The 20,710-nt window shown below is 32.2% G+C and overlaps 1 protein-coding gene across 1 annotated transcript; it reads left to right on the top strand.

The window, feature by feature from the left end:
* Positions 1-1,879: 1,879 nt before the first annotated feature.
* MS3_00007682 (uncharacterized protein) lies at positions 1,880-20,318 on the top strand. Its single transcript, XM_051215998.1, has 9 exons — positions 1,880-2,260; positions 2,300-2,387; positions 2,433-2,580; positions 4,458-4,713; positions 11,573-11,731; positions 13,691-13,796; positions 15,637-15,810; positions 17,792-17,884; positions 18,876-20,318. Exons 1-9 carry the CDS (start codon positions 2,160-2,162, stop codon positions 19,023-19,025), a joined length of 1,275 nt encoding a protein of 424 aa, XP_051066545.1. The 5' UTR covers positions 1,880-2,159; the 3' UTR covers positions 19,026-20,318.
* Positions 20,319-20,710: the final 392 nt, after the last annotated feature.

Genomic DNA, 20,710 nt, shown 5'->3' with positions numbered 1-20,710 from the left:
AAATGAGTCAACTTCTAGTCACGTTTCTGATGTTCTTTTAACAGATGTTGGATATTCTCACAATCATTATGTGTAGAGAGTAATTCTTTGTCAGTGATGTGGTGAATCCGAGGGAGTAGCAAGTTTTCTCGAAGCAGTCGGAGACCTAGTTTGCCCAGATAGGAAGTTTGAATAGGCAGGAAACTTAAATCATATCCAAGATTATCCTAATAATTATGAAGCAGATGCATATTTTTCATTTGATTGTTTTGCATATGAATCACGTGTGTCAGTTGCACATATCAGTGTACAATTATCTGATAACTGGAACAATGGCTTTGTGTCTTTTAACGTGAAGAGCAAAGGGATTTGTATCATATTTTTATGCAAGTCAAAGTCACATGATGGAAAGCCTCAAATTATATGTCAGTGTGTATCCCCAGATACTCACATAGAATAATGATTGAAGTCAGTGTGAGAAATATATTCTAAAGGGAACCACCTTATGCACAACCTGGGGATATTAAGATCCAACATTGTTTCGTGAAGGAAGATATTTTTGGAAATTCTGTGGTTCAACTTTTATGTATTAGTGATGTCAGTACACAGCCTACATGCTGATCATTTGAAATTACAGGACCCAGGTGAGTCCGTTCCAATTTCACTTAATAATTCTACTACTAATGAGTATATTCTATATCACACAGATACCTTATTCAACGCACAGTCTGACAGATATACAATGAGCCTCAGGAGAATACGTACAATTGGTTACTGAAACTTAGATTTCAATTTAAGTTGTAGCAGTTGTGGTGATTGTATGAACTAACAATTCTTTTGTACTTGATGCCTGCCTGACTTTGAACTCCAAATACAGCACGTTCGTTTGTGCTCACCTAGTTTTATCTGGTCTTATTTGCGTCATTTCCGGGATTCCTAGTTCGTATAACTATTCAGATACTTCTAATCATCACAAATAGTTCCGCAAACATTCTACAATTATATTGACATCGTTTCCGCTACCTAATGATGCGCTCTCAAGTATAGCTTCAAGATCACAAATCATAGTGAGACGCTTCTCCTTGTCACTATAATATACTTAAAAATTAATATTTCTCGAATCCAGTTTATCCAATCGATGTGTTAGCTGCAGTTCTTATCAACACTTAATTGTAGTCTAATTGACTGTCTAACTGGCTACCAGGTATTTGTAAAATGAACATTTTTATACGTAAGATGGCCTATGACTATTTAACTTGTGTAGAGTAGCAATATTTCTTTACACTGTATCTATCTGTTGTCGTCCGTCTGCATTAAAGAGACTCCTAAAGAATACACTCGCATTCCATTATCGTTAGCGAAAATTACTCAGACTGTATATCTGGAACTAAGGATGAGTTCCACGTCGTCATTTTCATCCAAAAACAATGATGTCATCTAAGAACAAAAATATTTCTGGTGTATAGAACACGTTCTAGCATCAAAAGGTATATTGACAACTTATATACTGTAGAATTAAGTATCAAACAATCTGCTTTAGTCGTTTAAGCGCCTGGCGCGAGACCGATAGGTCCTGGGTTCGAATCCCGCGGGGTGCGGGACCGTGGATGCGCACTGCAGAGGAGTCCCATACTAGGACGAAACGGCCGTCCAGTGCTTCCAGGTTTTCCATGGTGGTCTAGCTTCCATTGACTCATGATTTCAATCAGTGAACTCTGCCTTATAACCTTAAGTTAATTCCTTCAAAAAAAATTGCCTGACATTTAGTTCAGACTTTGTGGTACTAAAAAGACTGCTGAAGATGTTTCGCTCCATTCAATTCGTTTAATAATACATGGTACTTCATCAAGCTCCCGCAAGATGAGGAAAGATTTGAACAATATAGAGCCAAGGATTCTATGAATCAACTAAACGGATACAGTTAACTAATGTAGTCCTACATGACAAATTCTTTCATATTCTGTTATCCCCTTAGTTGAAATGCCATAACATGTAGTCTAGTATTAGACAGCAGTGAGCTAAAATCTCACTTTCAGCCATTTTCATACTTACCAATCCGAGAAAAAAAAGAAAATCTTTGGTAGTACTGAAATCTTTTAGGGTTTATTCAATATTGAAGTTTGTTATAATGCATGACACTATGCCTATAAAATAAACAACAACTTTTTAAATGAGGAATAATGTCAAAAGCTGACAATCGATTAATGACATTTTTGAGACCTTTTGATAGGAATTTAGACGCAGCAAAGTTTTCGGAAAATATAAGTAGCCAGAATGTGTTGTAAGTTTAAATATAATTTGGGTCATGAAGAGAATTTAGAGATTTTGGCAATGTAAATGCTATGGTAGTGAGAACATCAAATGACAATAAATACTGGATTATTGGCCTTTCGAATGGCACAGTTGTTGTATGAATACTTTCAGTTGATCTTAGGTTGGCTAACGCCTTTTAGCTATTATCCACTGAAGATAGTGAGAAGCAGACAAATAATTTCTATACTTTGAACGCAGATGGCGAAGCTCTCCCTTGTTCAGATTTACAGCCTGTCCCAGAACTCAATGGTCAAATTCAGGATAACTGTCACCTAATTTTAGCCGTGTGTATGTTCTTAAAATTCTCTTTATAAATTTATTTATTGTATTAGTGTTCATGTAAATTGTTTTCTCTAATTTCTTAAAGCTAGTGTACGTTTTAAAAGAAAATTTTATGGTAAAACCTTGTTAGCACTTGTAGGACAAACTAGAGATTGATAGTGAACGGCTGAATCACGTAAATATACCCTGAATGTGATATCTTTGCATTCGAACACATTATATTAACAATTCTCTTTCAAAGTCACAACATGATAATATCTAAAAATCTCAAATTTGCGGTGGGTTTTAGTGCCGTTTATAAACTAAAAAGCATTTTTATTCCCATAGCTACCTTCAGATCAACCAAAATATATAGTTATTAGCCGTATCCTCTTACATTTAGTTTCTAATCGCTTAGTCTTAATCTTATTGTCGAAAGGTACAGTAGACTCTTAGATTTTAGTTGATTAATTTTAGGTGAAAAGGTCTATTTTTGCATGAGATAGATTGAAATCAAGTTTGGGATGGGTTCTGAGTGCATGATACCTGCACACTTGTAGCCTAGAAAGTAAACTTGTTGGTGTATATATGTCTATGGAGACAAATGTCGTTGTGATTAATGTAGCCGTGATTATCACAGATAATAAACTTAGCGTCATCTCACCTTCTATGAAAAAACACTAGGTGGAACAAGTATTTTCTTCACAACTTCAGCTAATTTCAACTAATAAGTTTAGACGTGATTATTCCTGTGGTTAAATACCAACAAGTATGAAGGACTATCTACAGCTGTCACCATGTGTAACATCTTCAAAGATTATAAATTTATTGTAAGTTATTCTTTTATCACCCAAAAGTTTGGTTACTTCTTGAAATATTACAAAGAAAAATGCGAAAACGTGGTATCACTGACTATAACATTATAAGTTGGTTGAAAACACTACTAACGCCTAGCATTTAGCAAGAAATCGCTCACTCGTGTATTTGAAGAAAACGTGAATGCACATTTATAAACCAAAGTGGCGGGGTGAAGCCTGGAACAGATATTTCATGAGACTCATAACTTTGCAGTTCCGATAGATGAAATAATGTTTTGATTCACGGTTGGATATTTTTCAAATAGCACCTTAAATGCTGCTGATTTCCATATCAGCTTATTATGAATGTGAAATATTAAAAATTGAGCTATATTGGGTACAAGTGGCCATGTTAATGTTTGCTCAAGATACGACGTAGTCAATTCTGTTAAACACCGTTTTCCAGTACCATCTTAAGTCTGTTCTAGGAACAAAGCAGATATTTCGAAATTATTTTTGTAAATATCGGGTTATTTGTGGAATGATTTATTAATTTCTTCTATTTGCCAGCTTGTTCTAAACAATCTAATTAGATGGTGAGTAAACTTATCCCAGTCAGTCTAACTACATGCCAGATGCCTAACTTTTAGCAGCCTGACCTTGTTTAGTATTCATTTAAATGTTTTATTTCATTAGTTTGTCCGAACGCTTATTAAACGACATCACTTTGCCACTAGTTGAGCTTCTATGGACGGCAATCACTCAACAGTACCTTATTTGCGTTCAGGTAATCTCTCATATTCCTCTGTGTTGTATCGATAACAACATCTTTGTAAATCAGTTATTTAAATCTTTCTAATATAAACTCTTAGACTTTTAGTCACTATTTTATTGTAAACATAAGTCGGACAATCAGCGATACAAATTACTGAAATATAAGTCATTTAGGGTCGCAGTATGTTGCTTAGTCCCTCTACGGACTCTGTTTAAGTTTTATTCAACGCATTACAAAGATGATGTGTAGTTTATACAAGATAAGTTTTTAAGATATTAGGACGAGATTTTACTCTGACTATTCTGTTTTTTCTCATATACCGTCTCAAAAAGATGTTTCTGGTCATGCACGCTTATGGCATTACACAGGAGCAATGAATTCATCACGTCTCTTGGCAACAATCACGGAAGAAAGGATCAGTAACCCATCTGATGCTCCTGTAAGAACAAATGCAGAAAACGTGATGAATCAGATATTATCGTGTTCATGTTCATATGATGGTAAACGATTTGTAACTGGTGGGGTTGATTGTCATTTAAGAGTTTATGACATGAAATCTCGTAGACGCTTGCGAATGTGTAGTTCAAGGTAAACACAAATTTATCATATCGTAATAGTTTAAAAAGTTTATGCTCTTAAGATTGTAATGTTCTACTGCTAGAGCCCAGCTAGTCAAAATAAGCTTCCCTAATGTAATCGTTCAGTTTGATATCATATGGACGACAGTTGCGTTGTAGCGCAAATCGTGTGGATTCGAAGATATGAACCTGTGGGTGATGACTGACGAGTCTAACGGTATCATACGCGATACATTAAGTTAATGTCATGACCTCGAATCTCGGTGAGGTCTTGAATCCACGCCCCAATATAACATTGGTTTTTTGACGTTTAAACTTATTCAAGTTAACACCTCATATTAGTCAATCCAGCATTAATGATTTCACTTTATTTTATGTGACGAACAATCCTTAATTGACATGTTACAATTTTAAATGATGTACTCTGCCTTAAGCCTGGCCAATTTAATGGACTATTAATTTGGATATGTAATTGTAGAACATGATGATAAATTACTGAGAAGGATATTAGAAAGGGTTTTGTGGGTTGATAGGTTCTGGGTTCAAATCTCGCGAGGTGGAGCCATGGATGCACCCTGCTTAGGAGTCCACAATAGGATAAAACGGCCGTCCAGTGCTTCCATGTTTTCCATGATGGCCTAGCTTCAATTGACTCATGATCTCAACTAATGAAAAGTGGTAAGTCTTGCGAATTGAACGCTATATTCGCATCCTAAGCTATTCTGTAACCCCCAAGCTAGAATTATACAGCGACCTGAACACGAGAGAGAAGACGCAAAGTATGCGAGAAGTAGTTTACTCCAAGGTTCATTTTAATACAGAAAACACAGAATTTTTACAATATTTTAAATGTCCTTGGGTTGCCAGAAGATTCTGAAATGCTACTAAACATAGTAGCAGTGTAGCAAACAACCAATCAGAGCCTCTGTATGTGACCTCTCGCTTCCTTGATATTTTTGGCTAAGACTTCAACTGAACGCTGATTGGACGAAACGCTTCTTAGTGTCTCCTGATGATTGCTCGTCTTTTGCAAGCACGTTTCTGGATCATCCCAACAAAAGGGATATTCTTCACTCATATAACTGTGTTTTATTAAGATCATTTTCAACTGTCTTTTCTATGTTTTTCTAATGAAATTCTGATAAAATAGTTGATAACTTAAAACTTCCTCCATCAATAAAATTCGATGGTTTTTATTTTATAGAAATATTGAGTTGTATAAATAGAGGTGGAGAACCAAGAACTTAGTATAGGAATCTCAGTATATATTAGTATTTGCTAATAAAATTATTTATGTCAATAAAACCAGCATTTAAAACTAAAAACATGTCTTTTCAGATAAGCAGACTTTCTATTATTACATTCAAAATGCATATTATCTTATCACCTATTCATAATAATCATAAAATGTAGTTTGTTTGATATATAGCTTATTTTGAAGAAAGATTATATGATGTCATTTGGTGAATCCCTCACTTTTCAATAACTCCTGAATTTCACATGTGGATTATTTACAATTAATCTAGTGGTGATGCTCTAAAACTAAGACTAAAACCGTTTAAAAGTTAGTGACAAATAGAGATGAAATGTGAAGTATTATTTTGGCATCTAATTCATTCAAAAGTTTCAGTCATAATTATATTATAATTATGCATGCTTTTTTAAATTTTATTAACAGATTATATATACGTGTATGTAATGCATCTTTTATAGTCAGATGACACTTTATTAACCAATTGATTGAAGTAGAAAATCTCGGAACAACTAATTAGAGCAATAATTTGCCTAACTTTTCCTAATTAAACGAGCAAATCTTTGCTCATATTTATACGGTCTATATAATGGCTAATGTAACGTTTTTTGGGACTTGTTCGTTACTTAACGTTTGAAAATACATGTAAATATTTAAGATCCTGCGAAAAATTATCTGGAGGGACATGGTCTACAAAATTCCTCAGACAAATGGTTTTCCTACTTATTATAAGCTGTTGATCAATGATCACCTTGCTCATATTATTTTTCATATAACTAATGCTGATTGTGTATCACGATCCTTGAATTTGCTTCGAAGCTAAAGTACTTTATAAAGTGTATGTTGTTAGTTCAACATATTCTTTTAAAACTGTGAGTTTAAGTATCTTCGAAAAGGTACTATCACTTTCTAGATGAAGGGTTCAAGGTAGAGACAGTAAGTTAACTGATAAAGCCATAAACTTTCATCGTTTCGGATGATAGTAACACATGGCAAATATGTCTAGCCACTCTCATAACCATCTTGTCTGCCATAAGAGCACTTTGGCAGAAATATTGAGGCTCCTAATTGAAGATACTGAACAGGCCAACCAAGTTACTGACTATCAGCTTGAAATATATATGCAGGTGGAGAATTGCAGGTCGGGATCCGCAAACTACCAGTAATATATGGTTGAAGACGTTGGATTGCATGATTCAAAGCTTACCTCATCGGTACAATCACACTCATGATTGATCTTTTAACTTTTAAATTCCGAGTCATTCTATACTGTTTATTCTCTTATCTCACTAGTTATTTTATAAACAAACGTTTTGTTCAACTTTCCTCACTTTTACCTCCCACCGTGATAATTTTCTCGCTTAATGTGCTGTTGTAAGGTATAAAAACGTAAGTGATACCTATTCGTGTCAGATTCTACCTTGTCTACGATTGACTGAAGATATCTGACGTGGGAATGATCTCATCAGTCGGTTTTTGAGTTTTGATAACTTCTTAGATAAATACATATAAAAAATAGTATAATTATAAAATGGTCTATGGTTGTTATATATCAATTTTAAAAGTATTCTTACAGTATATATGACAATCACTTACAAACCAATATACACTAAGTATGTTTATTTTTGTTTCACCTGTTATCAATATCAGCTGATATTTCTACTGTACTTATGAAAAAAGAATGTGTTGTTTATAATCTTATTTTTCCATACAAGTAGTTGATCAAAATAAAGGCGAATTCCGGTTTCAAGTTTTCAAGTAAATATTAAAAAAAGAAAAGTCTTCTTTAATTGTAAATAGTGAATCACATGCTAAAGTTTAGAACAATTTCACAATATAAATCAAATTCATTATTGAGTGATTCTTTTGTATATAATCTTGGAAACTACACTTTAATTGTTTCGTGACATATTTGATAGTTACTTAAGTCTTGTAAAAAATTCATTTAACTAAAGGAAGAAATCATGTGATTTGTCCTTCTATAAAAGTTAGTACATACATTGATTACATCATTCCAAAACGTTATATTTAATGTTGTTCACTAAACTGACACTAATGTTCTTTTGGTATAAATGGTATTTTTTATGTTGATTCAGTTCACGGTTATATGAGATGGTTATATTTTATGTTGAGTTCGCTTTTGTGTAATTTTCTCATAGTTGTTGAGATCTACTAATTACAATAAAAATGTAGTAATTTTCATGACTGCTACTAACACTACTATTTATTTACATAGTAGTAAACTTAATAAATTTGAAGCATACTATGTACAAAAACTATGAACCCAGCGTATTTTAAGTTTTGATAACTTTGACTTATCAGTACAAAGGAATACCAGCATCGGTTTTAAAAAGTGAAGGGAAATTTTAATCACAATTCTTGTGCATCAAATAATTTATGTCACCCAACATCTCTATCATAAAGTTAAGATAAAGTGTTTAGGAGACAATAGATTATTGTAAATATTCTACCATCTAATTACTTGATCTAAGCATAATTATTATGATCGAAATTCTTTGATGAACTTATCCACTACACACTAAGAATCATTCGTTCATTCGTTTATTTTAACATTGGTTCTTTATATTTTATGTTTAAACTATTTATTACATGTGTATATGATTTAAGCAACAACTTGTTTAGTAAAGTTTTCAGTGTTAAAAAAGCGAGATTATCACTAAAAGTGTAGAGACCAGTAAATTAACACAATTTCACAAGGATATTTGTGGTTATGTGATCTCGTTTTCTTTAGACTTGTTAATAAAACTGTGAAAGCTAGAGTATTGACAAAAGTTTGTCTGTATTATACTCTGTCCATTGTGGAAAAAAGAGTTCTGTTTTTCGATAAATAGTCGATCATTTCGGTTAAAATAATCTAAACAATAGTTTGATCGGTCACAATGAATGTACAATTTCAATAGCTGAGATTATGAGTCGATTAAAGCTAGACCACTATGGAAAATCTGGAAGCCCTGGACTCCTCAGTAGTGTGGATCCACGACCCCGCCCCGCGAGATCCGAACCCAGGATAAGATAATATTGATAAAATTGTTTAAAATATTTGCATCTATGTAGAGAAAGTTACTCGAACTCAACTGATGAGCTGTTTCATTTGAAAGAAATTCTCAGTGTAATTTATTTTTTGGATATAAAAATATATAAAAGCTGATCAGTTAAGCCATATAGTTTTTATAAATGTAATAGAATCAATTTTATTTAATTGACTAGCTATGTGCACTCTGGATAACTAGGGGGTTATATTAAATTGAACTGATAAAATTCGCAAACTTGCCCTGAATTTGTTCAAACACATACTATATTACTGAAAGTAAGCTATACAGAACCAGTAAGCAAGTTCTCATCCATTCACAAATGCTTAGGTGAATTTTTGCAAGTTCAGTCATTCTATAAGGAGTGTCTTTACTCAAAAACATATTATTGAACAAACTGACTGAGTAGCATCCTGTTTTGATTGATTATCTGACCGGAAACTGGAGTCACTAAAAACGGGACAAATGCGTTTGTGTTTGTTTGAATAAATTCAGAGTTGCTTGAATATAATTAAATCAATAAGTGAAGAATTCATAAATAATTTTTAACTACGCGTTAAGAAAATAAATCGGCTTAATGAGTTATTAATCAACGGTAACTAAGATAGTTACTAAATGTACTCAACTAACTTCAATAAAAATGGGAGCTGAAACAGGTTAAATATGAAAGCCTTTGGGGAGTATCGGACCAAATCAATTCATCAAGGAGACATCTGTGAATCCTACCGTTAAAAATATCTATATCTTGGAACTGCTAACATTTGGTGTTCTGAATAAACAAAATTTTTCTCCTATTACATCATAGTAATCAACGTATTCCCTTCTGAATATTAATAAATTGTGCTAACCTGAAATAAATTAGTTGTAACAGAAAAGATCACTCCTACGTTTATGCTTGTGGCGTACTATTTTTTTAATGTTTGCTGTATTATTCTTGTAGCGTGTATTTTTATAGAAACTTTAATCTAGTTAGACAAAAAAAGTATGGTCTATTGTATAACCAAAACTAACTTTCGTTAATAATATCTGTCTTATTATTGATATGGTTGAACTCAATTGGATAGTACTCACTTAATCTTACAAATTGAAAAGAAAGTGAATAATTGTGTTCGAACTCAGTGATTTAAAGGTATCCCTTTCATTACAACGTTCAGAGTCCAATTATTAGTGAGGTGTGAAATAGATTGTTGAAATGTCCAATAGTAAAAATACGTAGTAACTTTTCAATCCTGTTCCCTTCTAGATGGTTCTCTGGCTGATTATAATACGTTCTGTGGGTTGCCCTTAAATAAAACCGTCTCCATAATGCTGATCATGTTATTCAAAGATACAACGCCAAAAGTAGAACCATCGAATTGTGTTTATGTTATCGAATGTAATGACTGTAGTGTTGGATATTTAGGGGAGACATCACGACAGTTGACTGTGAGCGTGTAGGAATACAAACTTTACTGATAGCTGATTTCTAAATCATCAGAAAACTTGCAAATAGATTGGTGTTATTATTGAATTTAGTGGAAACCGGACATATAATCGACTTGGAAGCGGCAAAAGTCCTTCAAAATATTCTCGGTTCTTACAAAGACTGATGGGTGTAACCTAACATTTATGAGCAAACATGAAAAATTCAAATCGACAAGAATGAATACAATTAGCTGGACCATAGCAACTATCATTTAATACATAGATTAAAATTTTATTTACTAATCATTTTTCATATCACGTTTTGTGGACCACAATGACTTAGATTCAACCAATGATTATGATTGGATACGCCATGTACAGTCAGTTTGTTTAACATAACAATACAAGCACATATTTATTTATTTACCATCGTTTTATGAATGCTTTGATTATTAATTAGATTAATTAATTTTATTGAAATCACAAGCCGACAACCATTGAAAACCTTGAAGCAATAGACATCCGTGACATATACATCCATGATCATGAGGGCGAGAATCGAACTCAAGACATTCGATCTCGCTCACGAACGCCTAAACTCTAGACCATTTGGCCGGGATTCAGTGGTGTACAAGTCTAACTTATAACAGTCTATAATATGACACAACCATTATCCATTGTCTTTGGTGGGCAACTCCCTCATAACCGCTATGATTTAACTACCTAATTTTACCTCAGATTATAGCCTAGAGCCAAACATGATCAATGGTTTTTTTACATCAGACTTGCATATACCTAAATGAACTTCTTTATCTACTACAATTTCACCATAGTTCACACCAAGAGACTCATATTCTCACTTTTACAAGTTCTAAATTCAACATTTTAACATATTGTGAAATCATTAGGCACACAGTGGTATTGTGAAACCTGTTTGTTAGTATGAAAAACGTCGGGTCAGATTGTCGAGCAAAGCGTTGAATTTATTTTAAACTGTGATCACTGGAATTTCCACAAATACAGTTTCCTTTTCACTATCTATCTTAATAAGTTAATTTTTATATGATAAAACTTTTAGTTCTGCATGTTAGTGGGAAAGATTCTAGTAAGTATTCTTAACGTTTATTAGTTATTATATTATGACAATATATATTTTAATCAAGTTTTACTAAGGAAAAAATGGATGGACATGTAATGCGTATATGTGCTGTGAAATATCATCCACGTGGTGCAGTTTATGAAGATTATGTGCATATATTTATTACCGGTGGTTGGGATGATACAATACAAATATGGGATGATCGGTATTTACATTCTTTATGGTAATTATTTTTGTTTATTTATAATTATTATCTGTAAGGTTTCTTTGTATACTAATATTATACAATCATCTTTTTGTTTAAGTTATTGTTTATTACTATTCGAAGATAAATGAATGATCCTAGAATATTCTAGATTATTTCATGTTTGGTTTTGTAAAGGCATAGAATAAATTGTTTTTATACATTAAATGAAATTACTATCTATTTTAGTTAGAAGTGATTGATAAGAATACATATATATATATCTGAAAGATATATACTGAATACTGCTGCTACTCATCAATCCGAATATATACATACATAAATACTTTCGTCAAAATCATATATAAACCAGTGTTTAAATTGTGAAAAGATTTAATGAAGACCCTTTATGAACAAAGGATTAGATATCTTGATAGAGCAATTAAAAGACGGAGTTGATTTGAAAAATGTGGTGTTTTAGCGCTATACATTTTGAAAAATCTGGTCACATATATACTTTCAGATCAACTCCGTCTTCTCATTGCTCTATCAAAATTTATAAAAGGGACTAATTGCTTTAAATTAAAATTCTAATGAAAAATTTATATCATTCAAAAAGTAAACGTTTATTTCTTTAGTGAAATCCTATATACTAATGACTGGTTAGTCATTATGTACAATATGATAAGTGTTGATATAAGAAGGCCTCTATGGAAAGGCTCTGAGTATTATAAGCTTAGGTTTAAGATGAGTATAAATTACTTTGAGTTTTATCATACTAGAGATGTCCAGAAGTAGCAGAAAGTGAGTGTTTGTCATCAGTCCTTGTTGAATAAATGAAGTTTATCTACTTTTGTAACATTTTAGTTATATGTACATTACATTTGCTCTTCCCTATGCGTATATTTTCACGTACACATGTAAATCCATAGACATAACGAAATGTCCTGTAATCTTCTAGATCCCCTTTGTTTATTTTTGACAACTCAGAGAACCTTTTTTAAATTTCAATGACCTTACCTCTTTTGTGAATTCTGTTTCATTTCAACATAAAATTCTTTGACTGATTATGGAATGGTAGGGTTATGTAAGCGCTTTGCTAATGCTAAAGACGTCGCAGCTCATAAAATTTCGAAGTTTTACTACTGGTATGTGAAGTTTAACGGGTATCCATTTTTTACAAAACATATTGATCTGATGAATTGTATTTTATTAATAGTCTACATCTTTCATTACACTATTGGAATTTATCAGTTGAACTATCTGTTCAGATCAATTTATATTTCTGATTCCTTTTCATTCATAAAAGCGTGATGCTTATCTAATATTGAAAGTTTTTAAGAACTCAAAACTTTACGGATTTAAAATAATCGTAATTTCCTTATTTCGGTACAATTCTGTTCCAACTTGTGCTTCAATAATATTGACTGATAATAAAGTTATCTGAAACAGTCTTCGTTGGCAGAATATTTCACTTGGAAAAATATGATTATCAAATTTTGTAAGCATATTTGGGCCGGATGGGTTTAAAGAAGAGATCCCTATGTCACGAACCAAAAGAGCTCTAGGAACTAAGCTATGGGACACATTTAAATATATTTCAAATCTATTTTTCCCACTGATCATTATAGCACTATTTAATATGAATGTAAAGCATATTACTAGTCATACTTCAATACACGATACTACTACTTTGAATACTATCTCAATTGAGATTTAATCCAGGTTTTACTTATCGTCGTCACACAATGAGCACTTTCGCTAGATTAATCTCCCATGAGAATTCTGTATAAAATTATCTGCAGAAATATAAAAACTTAACACTTATATTCATTCTAGACGTGACCGTATTTTGTACATCACTATAAAACCACTTGGAAATAAGTTTGATTGTACTATATTTGTTAGTTGTCAGTGTATCATTAACAAGAAAGGAAAAATTAATTTTATTAACTCAATTAGAAAACACCTATTTTATTACTTCCGTTATATCTTTAGGATTTATTATGGTCCTCATATTTGTGGATCAGATGCACTGGAAATCGAATCAGAATCAAATCATATATTATCAAGTTCATGGCGCCGTGATAAATCAATTTTGCAAGTAATAAATATTTATGATATATATATATATATATATATATATATATATATATATATATATTAACAATGATTGTCCAATTTTGTCCTGAATATTAGTAGTTGAGAGAAAACGTTATAATTAATAAACAGATACTTATGTTTTGTTTAATATTTACTGTTTACTATTATTTAGATTAACGTCATAAAAAGGAATATGCCTACAACTATTTATATTTTTTTCTTTCGAAATCCTACTCTTACTTAAACAGTATATATTATTTATCAACGTATAAAACACATAAAATAACATAGTTGTCTATCGGCAACTATCGTTTAAATAATGATTATTCATTTAATGAAATCAGTCTAGACCTACACCGTGTATCGGCTTCGTAAAACCGTATCTTAGAACATAAAGTTAGAGCAACTATTCTTGAAAGTAAAAACACTTCTTGCTAAATACAATATAAGTTATATCTTCGATAAAAATTCCTGTTAGAGCAGGTATTCCTTTTTAGCTGTTTAATTGTGGCTAGTAGTTGAACCCAAGACTAACGTTTTGTCCTGGATGCATCCAGTTGACGAGTCCTGGATCCTAATGCTAGTTATAATCCGACTCTGCATATGACACCTGTGTCCCAACGGCCATATTGATCCAGTCTGCACCGGATGCACATATGCCAAAAGAGATTTATCGGCTGCTGTCCTAAATATCAATGGGAAGATTCAAACAACCAATACAAATGAATTAGTTATTCCTCATATTTTATTATATTTCATCACGAAGCATTTTTGAGTTTTTGTAAAATATTTCAAAGGTAGAATCCTTATAATATTTTCAATCAATAAAAGAAAATTGATTGAGATGTCTTAATAGTTGACTGGTTTACGTTGTCTTCTGTGCTCTTTTACTATTCAACTCAGTTAAACTGCTTATTCTATCTGAAGTTTAAAGATAAAATCAACTACTTACAAGAGACACTAACCACCAAATGTTGATATTCGTAACACTTCCGTTTTAGATAAAATTCAAGCAGGAGACAAATTTAAATAGCCTATTATTGTTAGATATTTTTAAGAACAGATTTCATAGTAAGCAGCCTAGTACAAATCAGTACTTTATTATACCAACTGAGGCTATCCCACATAGAGATGAATGACTATGATACCTGATTATCGCTTCATGTGCACAGTTCTTTCCTGTAAATAGTATTCAGTATCATAAACAACTCCAAATAGAAATATATGGTTGGTATATTGAACGATCAATTTGTATATTTCAGTATGAATGAAAGCTTCATTAGTGCTGTATAAATGTTTCTTAACCATAAGTGTTCACCAGCCACAATAACAAATTTCAGCTGTTTTAACAACCATCGTCTACTACTGAATTGAATGAAGAACTTAATTCATAAAACCACTAATTGTTATGAACATTTTATAGCTTAGGCGATATAAGACATTATTTTATCAACAAATTGTAGCAATACTGTTTTTAAAACGTCTACTACCATAAGAAAACATTATTGTACAGATTTACATAATAACGAAGTGTATTCAGATACATTTTCATTCAAATTAAAAATATACAAAGTATTTTTGATTGTAATTCAAAGCCTTTCAAGATTACAGTCTGGCTGTTAAGAAAGATATGTATATAAGTTAAAGAAATAAGTCAACAATTAACTGAACTTTATGGTAGAATCAAACAACATTGAGATGATAATGTAAAAAGAAACAATACTATTCAGCATCCGTAGGAAACTTCTGTACAGACTATATATCTTTAGTAAATTATTGAATTGAATTTCGTTTGTTTACTTTCGTTCTAAACATAAATTGTTTTCACTTATCTACATAAGGTTTGGAAATTTAATGAAGAGCTTATGATTGAATTTTATAATTCAGCTGAACATCAAGGTGATGAATTGTTTATACCAACTGGAAGGGAAATCATAAATAAACAAACTGGAGCTTTATACTACTGTAAACCAGTAGCTGAAATACCTCAAGATGCCTATGATGGACCGAGTAAAGTAAGTGAATTGAGTACATGAGGTCTAAATACCTAACAAACTTCTAGTCAAATAAAACCACCTCATTTTCTTTTCTGTAAATTATAGAATATATCGTTTTAAAAAACCAAGTATTTATTTGTGTATAGTAAAAGAAAATACCATTTTGAAAATGAAACTAGAAGATGGAGCTTGTCTCAAAAATGCGTGATATTTTGGACAGTACATCTTAGCTAATTTATTTAGACACTTATTTATTGAAATCTTTTGTATGTAAACTAGGAAAAGGCAGGAAATAATCCAGGCTGATGGAACATACACTGTAATAGTTCCAGAGTTAGTTGACGTAGCAAGCTCAGATAACCCTCAGGACTAGATGGGCATTCTTCTAATGCAAAGAATATAATTGAGACCGGTCAACTGGTACAAACCTCATCTATTAGAAAACGTGAGAATTAATTTTCTATTCAAAAACGCTTTATCCTTACTTTGAACTTCTCTCGGTAATAGCTAATATATGTTTAACGCCAGCAATCATGTGACAACTTGATATTCTCCTTATATTATGCCCTTTTTCTTATACTTTCAGTTGTCACTTCTGATTTAAGTGACCTTTCTTTGTTTGAGGTGAAATTCATTGATACGTAAGTCTGTGATCAGATTATACAAAATGCGTTACGCTGACACATCACACACTTTTAACACAGACTCCATCTTATTATTGCACTTTCGGAATTTATAAACAAGATCATTCATTGCACACTTCCTGAGTGATGCATTATTCGATGTTGCTACAAGTCACAGAATAAGAATTACTTATTTCATTTTTAATCAGAATTCACTTACAAAATCTAAGTGAAAACTGTTGATACCATTAGTTATGGCTGTCATAAGTTACGTTTTTAGTGTTCAATCGGTATGTTATATCCGGCACTTTCGAGCACAGTTCTTTTTTTCATTTGATGGATGAGTGCTGCATCTTAGAGTGTAATGTTAATTAAAAATTACAGTTCAAAGGTCTGCAGTTATCTGCGATGGTCGTTCATGAATATTTCAGAATAGTACTGACAAACATCTAGGATGATAAAGACAATATTTTAGAAGTTAGAACCTGAAATAAAATCTCTAGTCAAAACTTTACTGTATTATACATCATTCACTCGAAAAGTGGCCATTACTGGATATAACACATTACTTAAACATTAAAAACATGACAGATAAAATCAGCCTTAATTATTAAATCGGTATTCTGCATTTTGTTTCTTTTATATAATAAATAAGACATCATATGACTGAAAAAAAGCACATTTAAGCTACAACTTATAAGAAAACAAAATCGTAGTGTTTTTAATAACCATTACAACATGAATCAATTTGTTATGATATGCAAAAATAAACAACAGCCAGTCAATAACTGAATATATTATCCAATATGACAAAACAAATATATCTGTTTGTGAATATCACAACCAAAATTTGATTTAATAAACTTGAATAAATTAAACAATAAAATGATTATGCGAGGCGGTATCATCAATGCGCACTGCTAAGGAGACCCACGTTGTTGTAAAAATGCCTACATTTTGAATTGCTAAATAGGACTTACAGCGAATAAAGAAAGAAACAACAGCAACCCATCAGATATAAGTAATGAGATCAAAAAACTAGATAGGATATCGCATTAAGTATAACTGCATAGACAGTTATTGAATAAATGAAAGCCTTATTTAGACTAGATTTAATAAACTTATTTATAAGATAATATAGTTGTTAATTGATTTAGGTTAATAGTAACTAGATGATCAGAATTAAATTTCGTGTCTATCTAAAGTCAATCCATTATGTGAACTGTAAAATAAATCGTCTAATCGATTAGTATGTGGTGAATGCTCAGTGCCGCAATTGTCAATATATGATTCATTTCAAAGTTGATTCAGATAACTAGGTCAATATTATATATATATATATATATATATAATTTGTCCTTCTATTATGTTTTTAGGGTTATGTAGCAAAATGGCTTGGACCGTATTACATAGCATTCGGTGGGTCAGATGCAAATATTCTAAAACTTATCAGTCGTTTCACATTGAATGTGAGTTCTAAATTTATTTAATTTTCATTCAATTTTAAGTTTATGAGTGCAATCTTCAAAATACCCGGTATTTTCATTGGGTCCTCATCAATATCTACTGGAAAGTCGTATGTGCAATTACCAGGGTGTTATCCTCTTAAAGAACCGGACCCGCTCATCTTATATAGTGTTGGTTGAGCCAGACCTTTTTAATTTATTTAGGAAATAGATGAAAAGCTCATTGAGCACTCAAAAGGAACGAACTAGGACAAATAATTTTCTGTTACCAGCACTTTTGGAAATCCTTTCTTGTAGACCATCAACTCAATAGTTCAATACTTATAATACATTTCGAAATGACGATTTTATACTACACCCATTTTAATTGGCCAGTTCCAATGGTTTATTTTGTTCAGAATTACCACTCTAATAACAGATGGAAATTAGGGTTTCTGTCGTACTAAACTGGACTATCTAAACAATGAAGAAAGAGAAGCATTTTGAAGGGGATTTTAACTTGTAACCTTACCATCGAAAAAAGTTTATAGATCATTTAATAGCTTTCTCTTACGTGTGTAGGATATAAAATTGTTATGAGGTAAATAAATTAGAAACTAACATTTTAGACCTCTCATCCATGAGATAGAAATTTTTATATACCAGATTTAGATTACTGATGGTATCCTGTCTGAATAAAATACTTGAGTAAGTTATTCTTCCGCTGGACAAATCAGTATGAAATAATCAGTTGCTTTTCATTGCAATTTCAGATCAGTTAACGATATATGTAGAATTATGTTATCAACAAGTGATAATTCTTTAGTCACAGATTGTCATTTTACTATATTACCGCGGATCAACGAGACATTAGGAACTTTTTTATATCAGTTGTATTTATTGTCGATTTCTGTGTTGTCACTATAAGTCTGTTCTTCGTGCTGTGTCAATCCAATTATATCAATAATGTTTACTAAATTGTACATTCACGTTATTTGATTAATTAAATACTCAGGTTGTTGGATCTGTAACGGAATTGACAAGTGGTATTTATTCATTGGCCTTTATTGAGCCAAAGACAAGTGACAACAGTAACAAACGTATGGTGCAATTCGCATTTGCCTCTGGTACTCGTGTTTACATTGCACAATATGAACAAAAATAAATTTGCGGAGATTTATTTTTTTTTAACCGACAACTATTTACTGAATTTTATACTCAAAAAAGTTATTTTTATTCATCTTTTTAAAATAACTTTTGCATTAGCATATGTTTTGCCGATTGAAATAATAATATCGTTTTTCTTCCGATTAACAGGATGTACGTAAATAAAAGACTCAAATATTTCCTTTCACTCAATTTATTGGACTTTTTGTCTATTTACCAAGCCATATTACTCACTTTTAAGCAAAGTTTTGAGAGCGTCTAGCAAAGAATTCTAGGACGCACAATTCGTCCTATTTATTATTCGTTTGCCGGATATGCCCGCAGTGTTTATATCCTCATCAGAATTTGAACTAATTACCTCTCACAACCAAATCCTTAGTAATAAAATTCAAGCTGGTCCCTTGTGCACTTCCAGTAGCTGACTAAACTCATTACCCCAGTGGATTTTAATGGCCCTGAATCTGACCCTAATTAGATTGTATGTTTAATTGTTATTGAGATATACATATCGCCTATCCTCGTATGTAATTATCGACTTAATCTGTGTTAGTGAATAACGGAATTAAATAAGCCAAATACGAGAATAGATTTCGAATGCGCATATTTTGTACAATCGTTGATCGGAAAAGATGATCAGAAAAACGTAACGAAGGGAGCGAAGAAGAGAGAGCGAAACAAGACGGCGCGCAGTGAAGACGTGTCAGCCAATTCAATTTAATTAAGCGTGAATCAATATTCATAGTCACACAAAAATAAGTTACAGACATGTGATGAATAGGATAAGAAGTGCACACACATACGCTCGTATAAAAACAGTCATGATTGATAAGTAAATAATTAACAAGGTCAAAACGTGACTCAAGAAGAATGATGAATAAACTTGCCTGTCCAAAAGCTAGAATAAGTTATATGGGTTTAACATAGTAACCGACACTACAGGATGATACGTTGGCATGTGATGCAGAAAGCAGCAGGTCCTGGTGGGAATGTCAACACTGAAGTGCATGTATATCTAGCTGACGAGTACCAATTGGGACAACGGGCGTGTCATCTATTAGCTGCTACGAAAGCTTAGCTTAAAGATGCGTGTGACAAAGACACTCTCTAGGCAGTCCACATGAGATATACATACACCAAAGGAGACTGATCGATTGCAGCCCAAAACACCAACAATGGAAAGGTTCAAGCCTTTACAAGTGAAACTACTTAACTCACTGATATACAGGGAATTAATTGTTGTGTAAGTAGAATTTCTAATATTGTAAACTGAAGGAGATGAGTAGAGTGGCCATCAATCATAGGTGATACATCTGATGCAGGCAGTTCATCACTCACTCATTATATGATCTCAAATAAAAACCACATGTGGTCGTTTTGAGAAAAAGATCACAAACGGAACTACACGACTAAGCCAACATCACCAGAATTTAACTATAGGTTTACTGGATGAACTGAAACAATAGAAGCTAACCATTTCCCTATTTCGAAGTCAAGCTCAAAAGTAATTTATCTCATCAAACCTACATTTTAACGAAACATAATGTACTAAACTTTTATATGGTTAAATGATATGAAAATGCTGAGAACTGATGTAGCTGTTGAAGAATCGTTCGGACAGTGCTCTGAGCCTATCGGTTTCCGGATTTCTGTTTTACATCTTGGAAATCAGATCATGGTGTTTTA

Source organism: Schistosoma haematobium, chromosome 4, assembly GCF_000699445.3.
Source record: "Schistosoma haematobium chromosome 4, whole genome shotgun sequence".
NCBI classification, from domain to species: Eukaryota; Metazoa; Platyhelminthes; class Trematoda; order Strigeidida; family Schistosomatidae; genus Schistosoma; species Schistosoma haematobium.
This window is presented reverse-complemented; position numbering and strand designations above follow the sequence as displayed.

Excerpts from the sequence above, each read along its gene's own strand:
- MS3_00007682 (XM_051215998.1), top strand. The coding sequence starts at position 2,160 with ATGTCAAAAGCTGACAATCGATTAATGACATTTTTGAGACCTTTTGAT. Across the intron at positions 2,581-4,457 it reads TCACCTAATTTTAGCCGTGT|ATGTTTCTGGTCATGCACGC; the intron begins GTATGTTCTTAA and ends CGTCTCAAAAAG. Across the intron at positions 15,811-17,791 it reads CCTATGATGGACCGAGTAAA|GGTTATGTAGCAAAATGGCT; the intron begins GTAAGTGAATTG and ends TTATGTTTTTAG.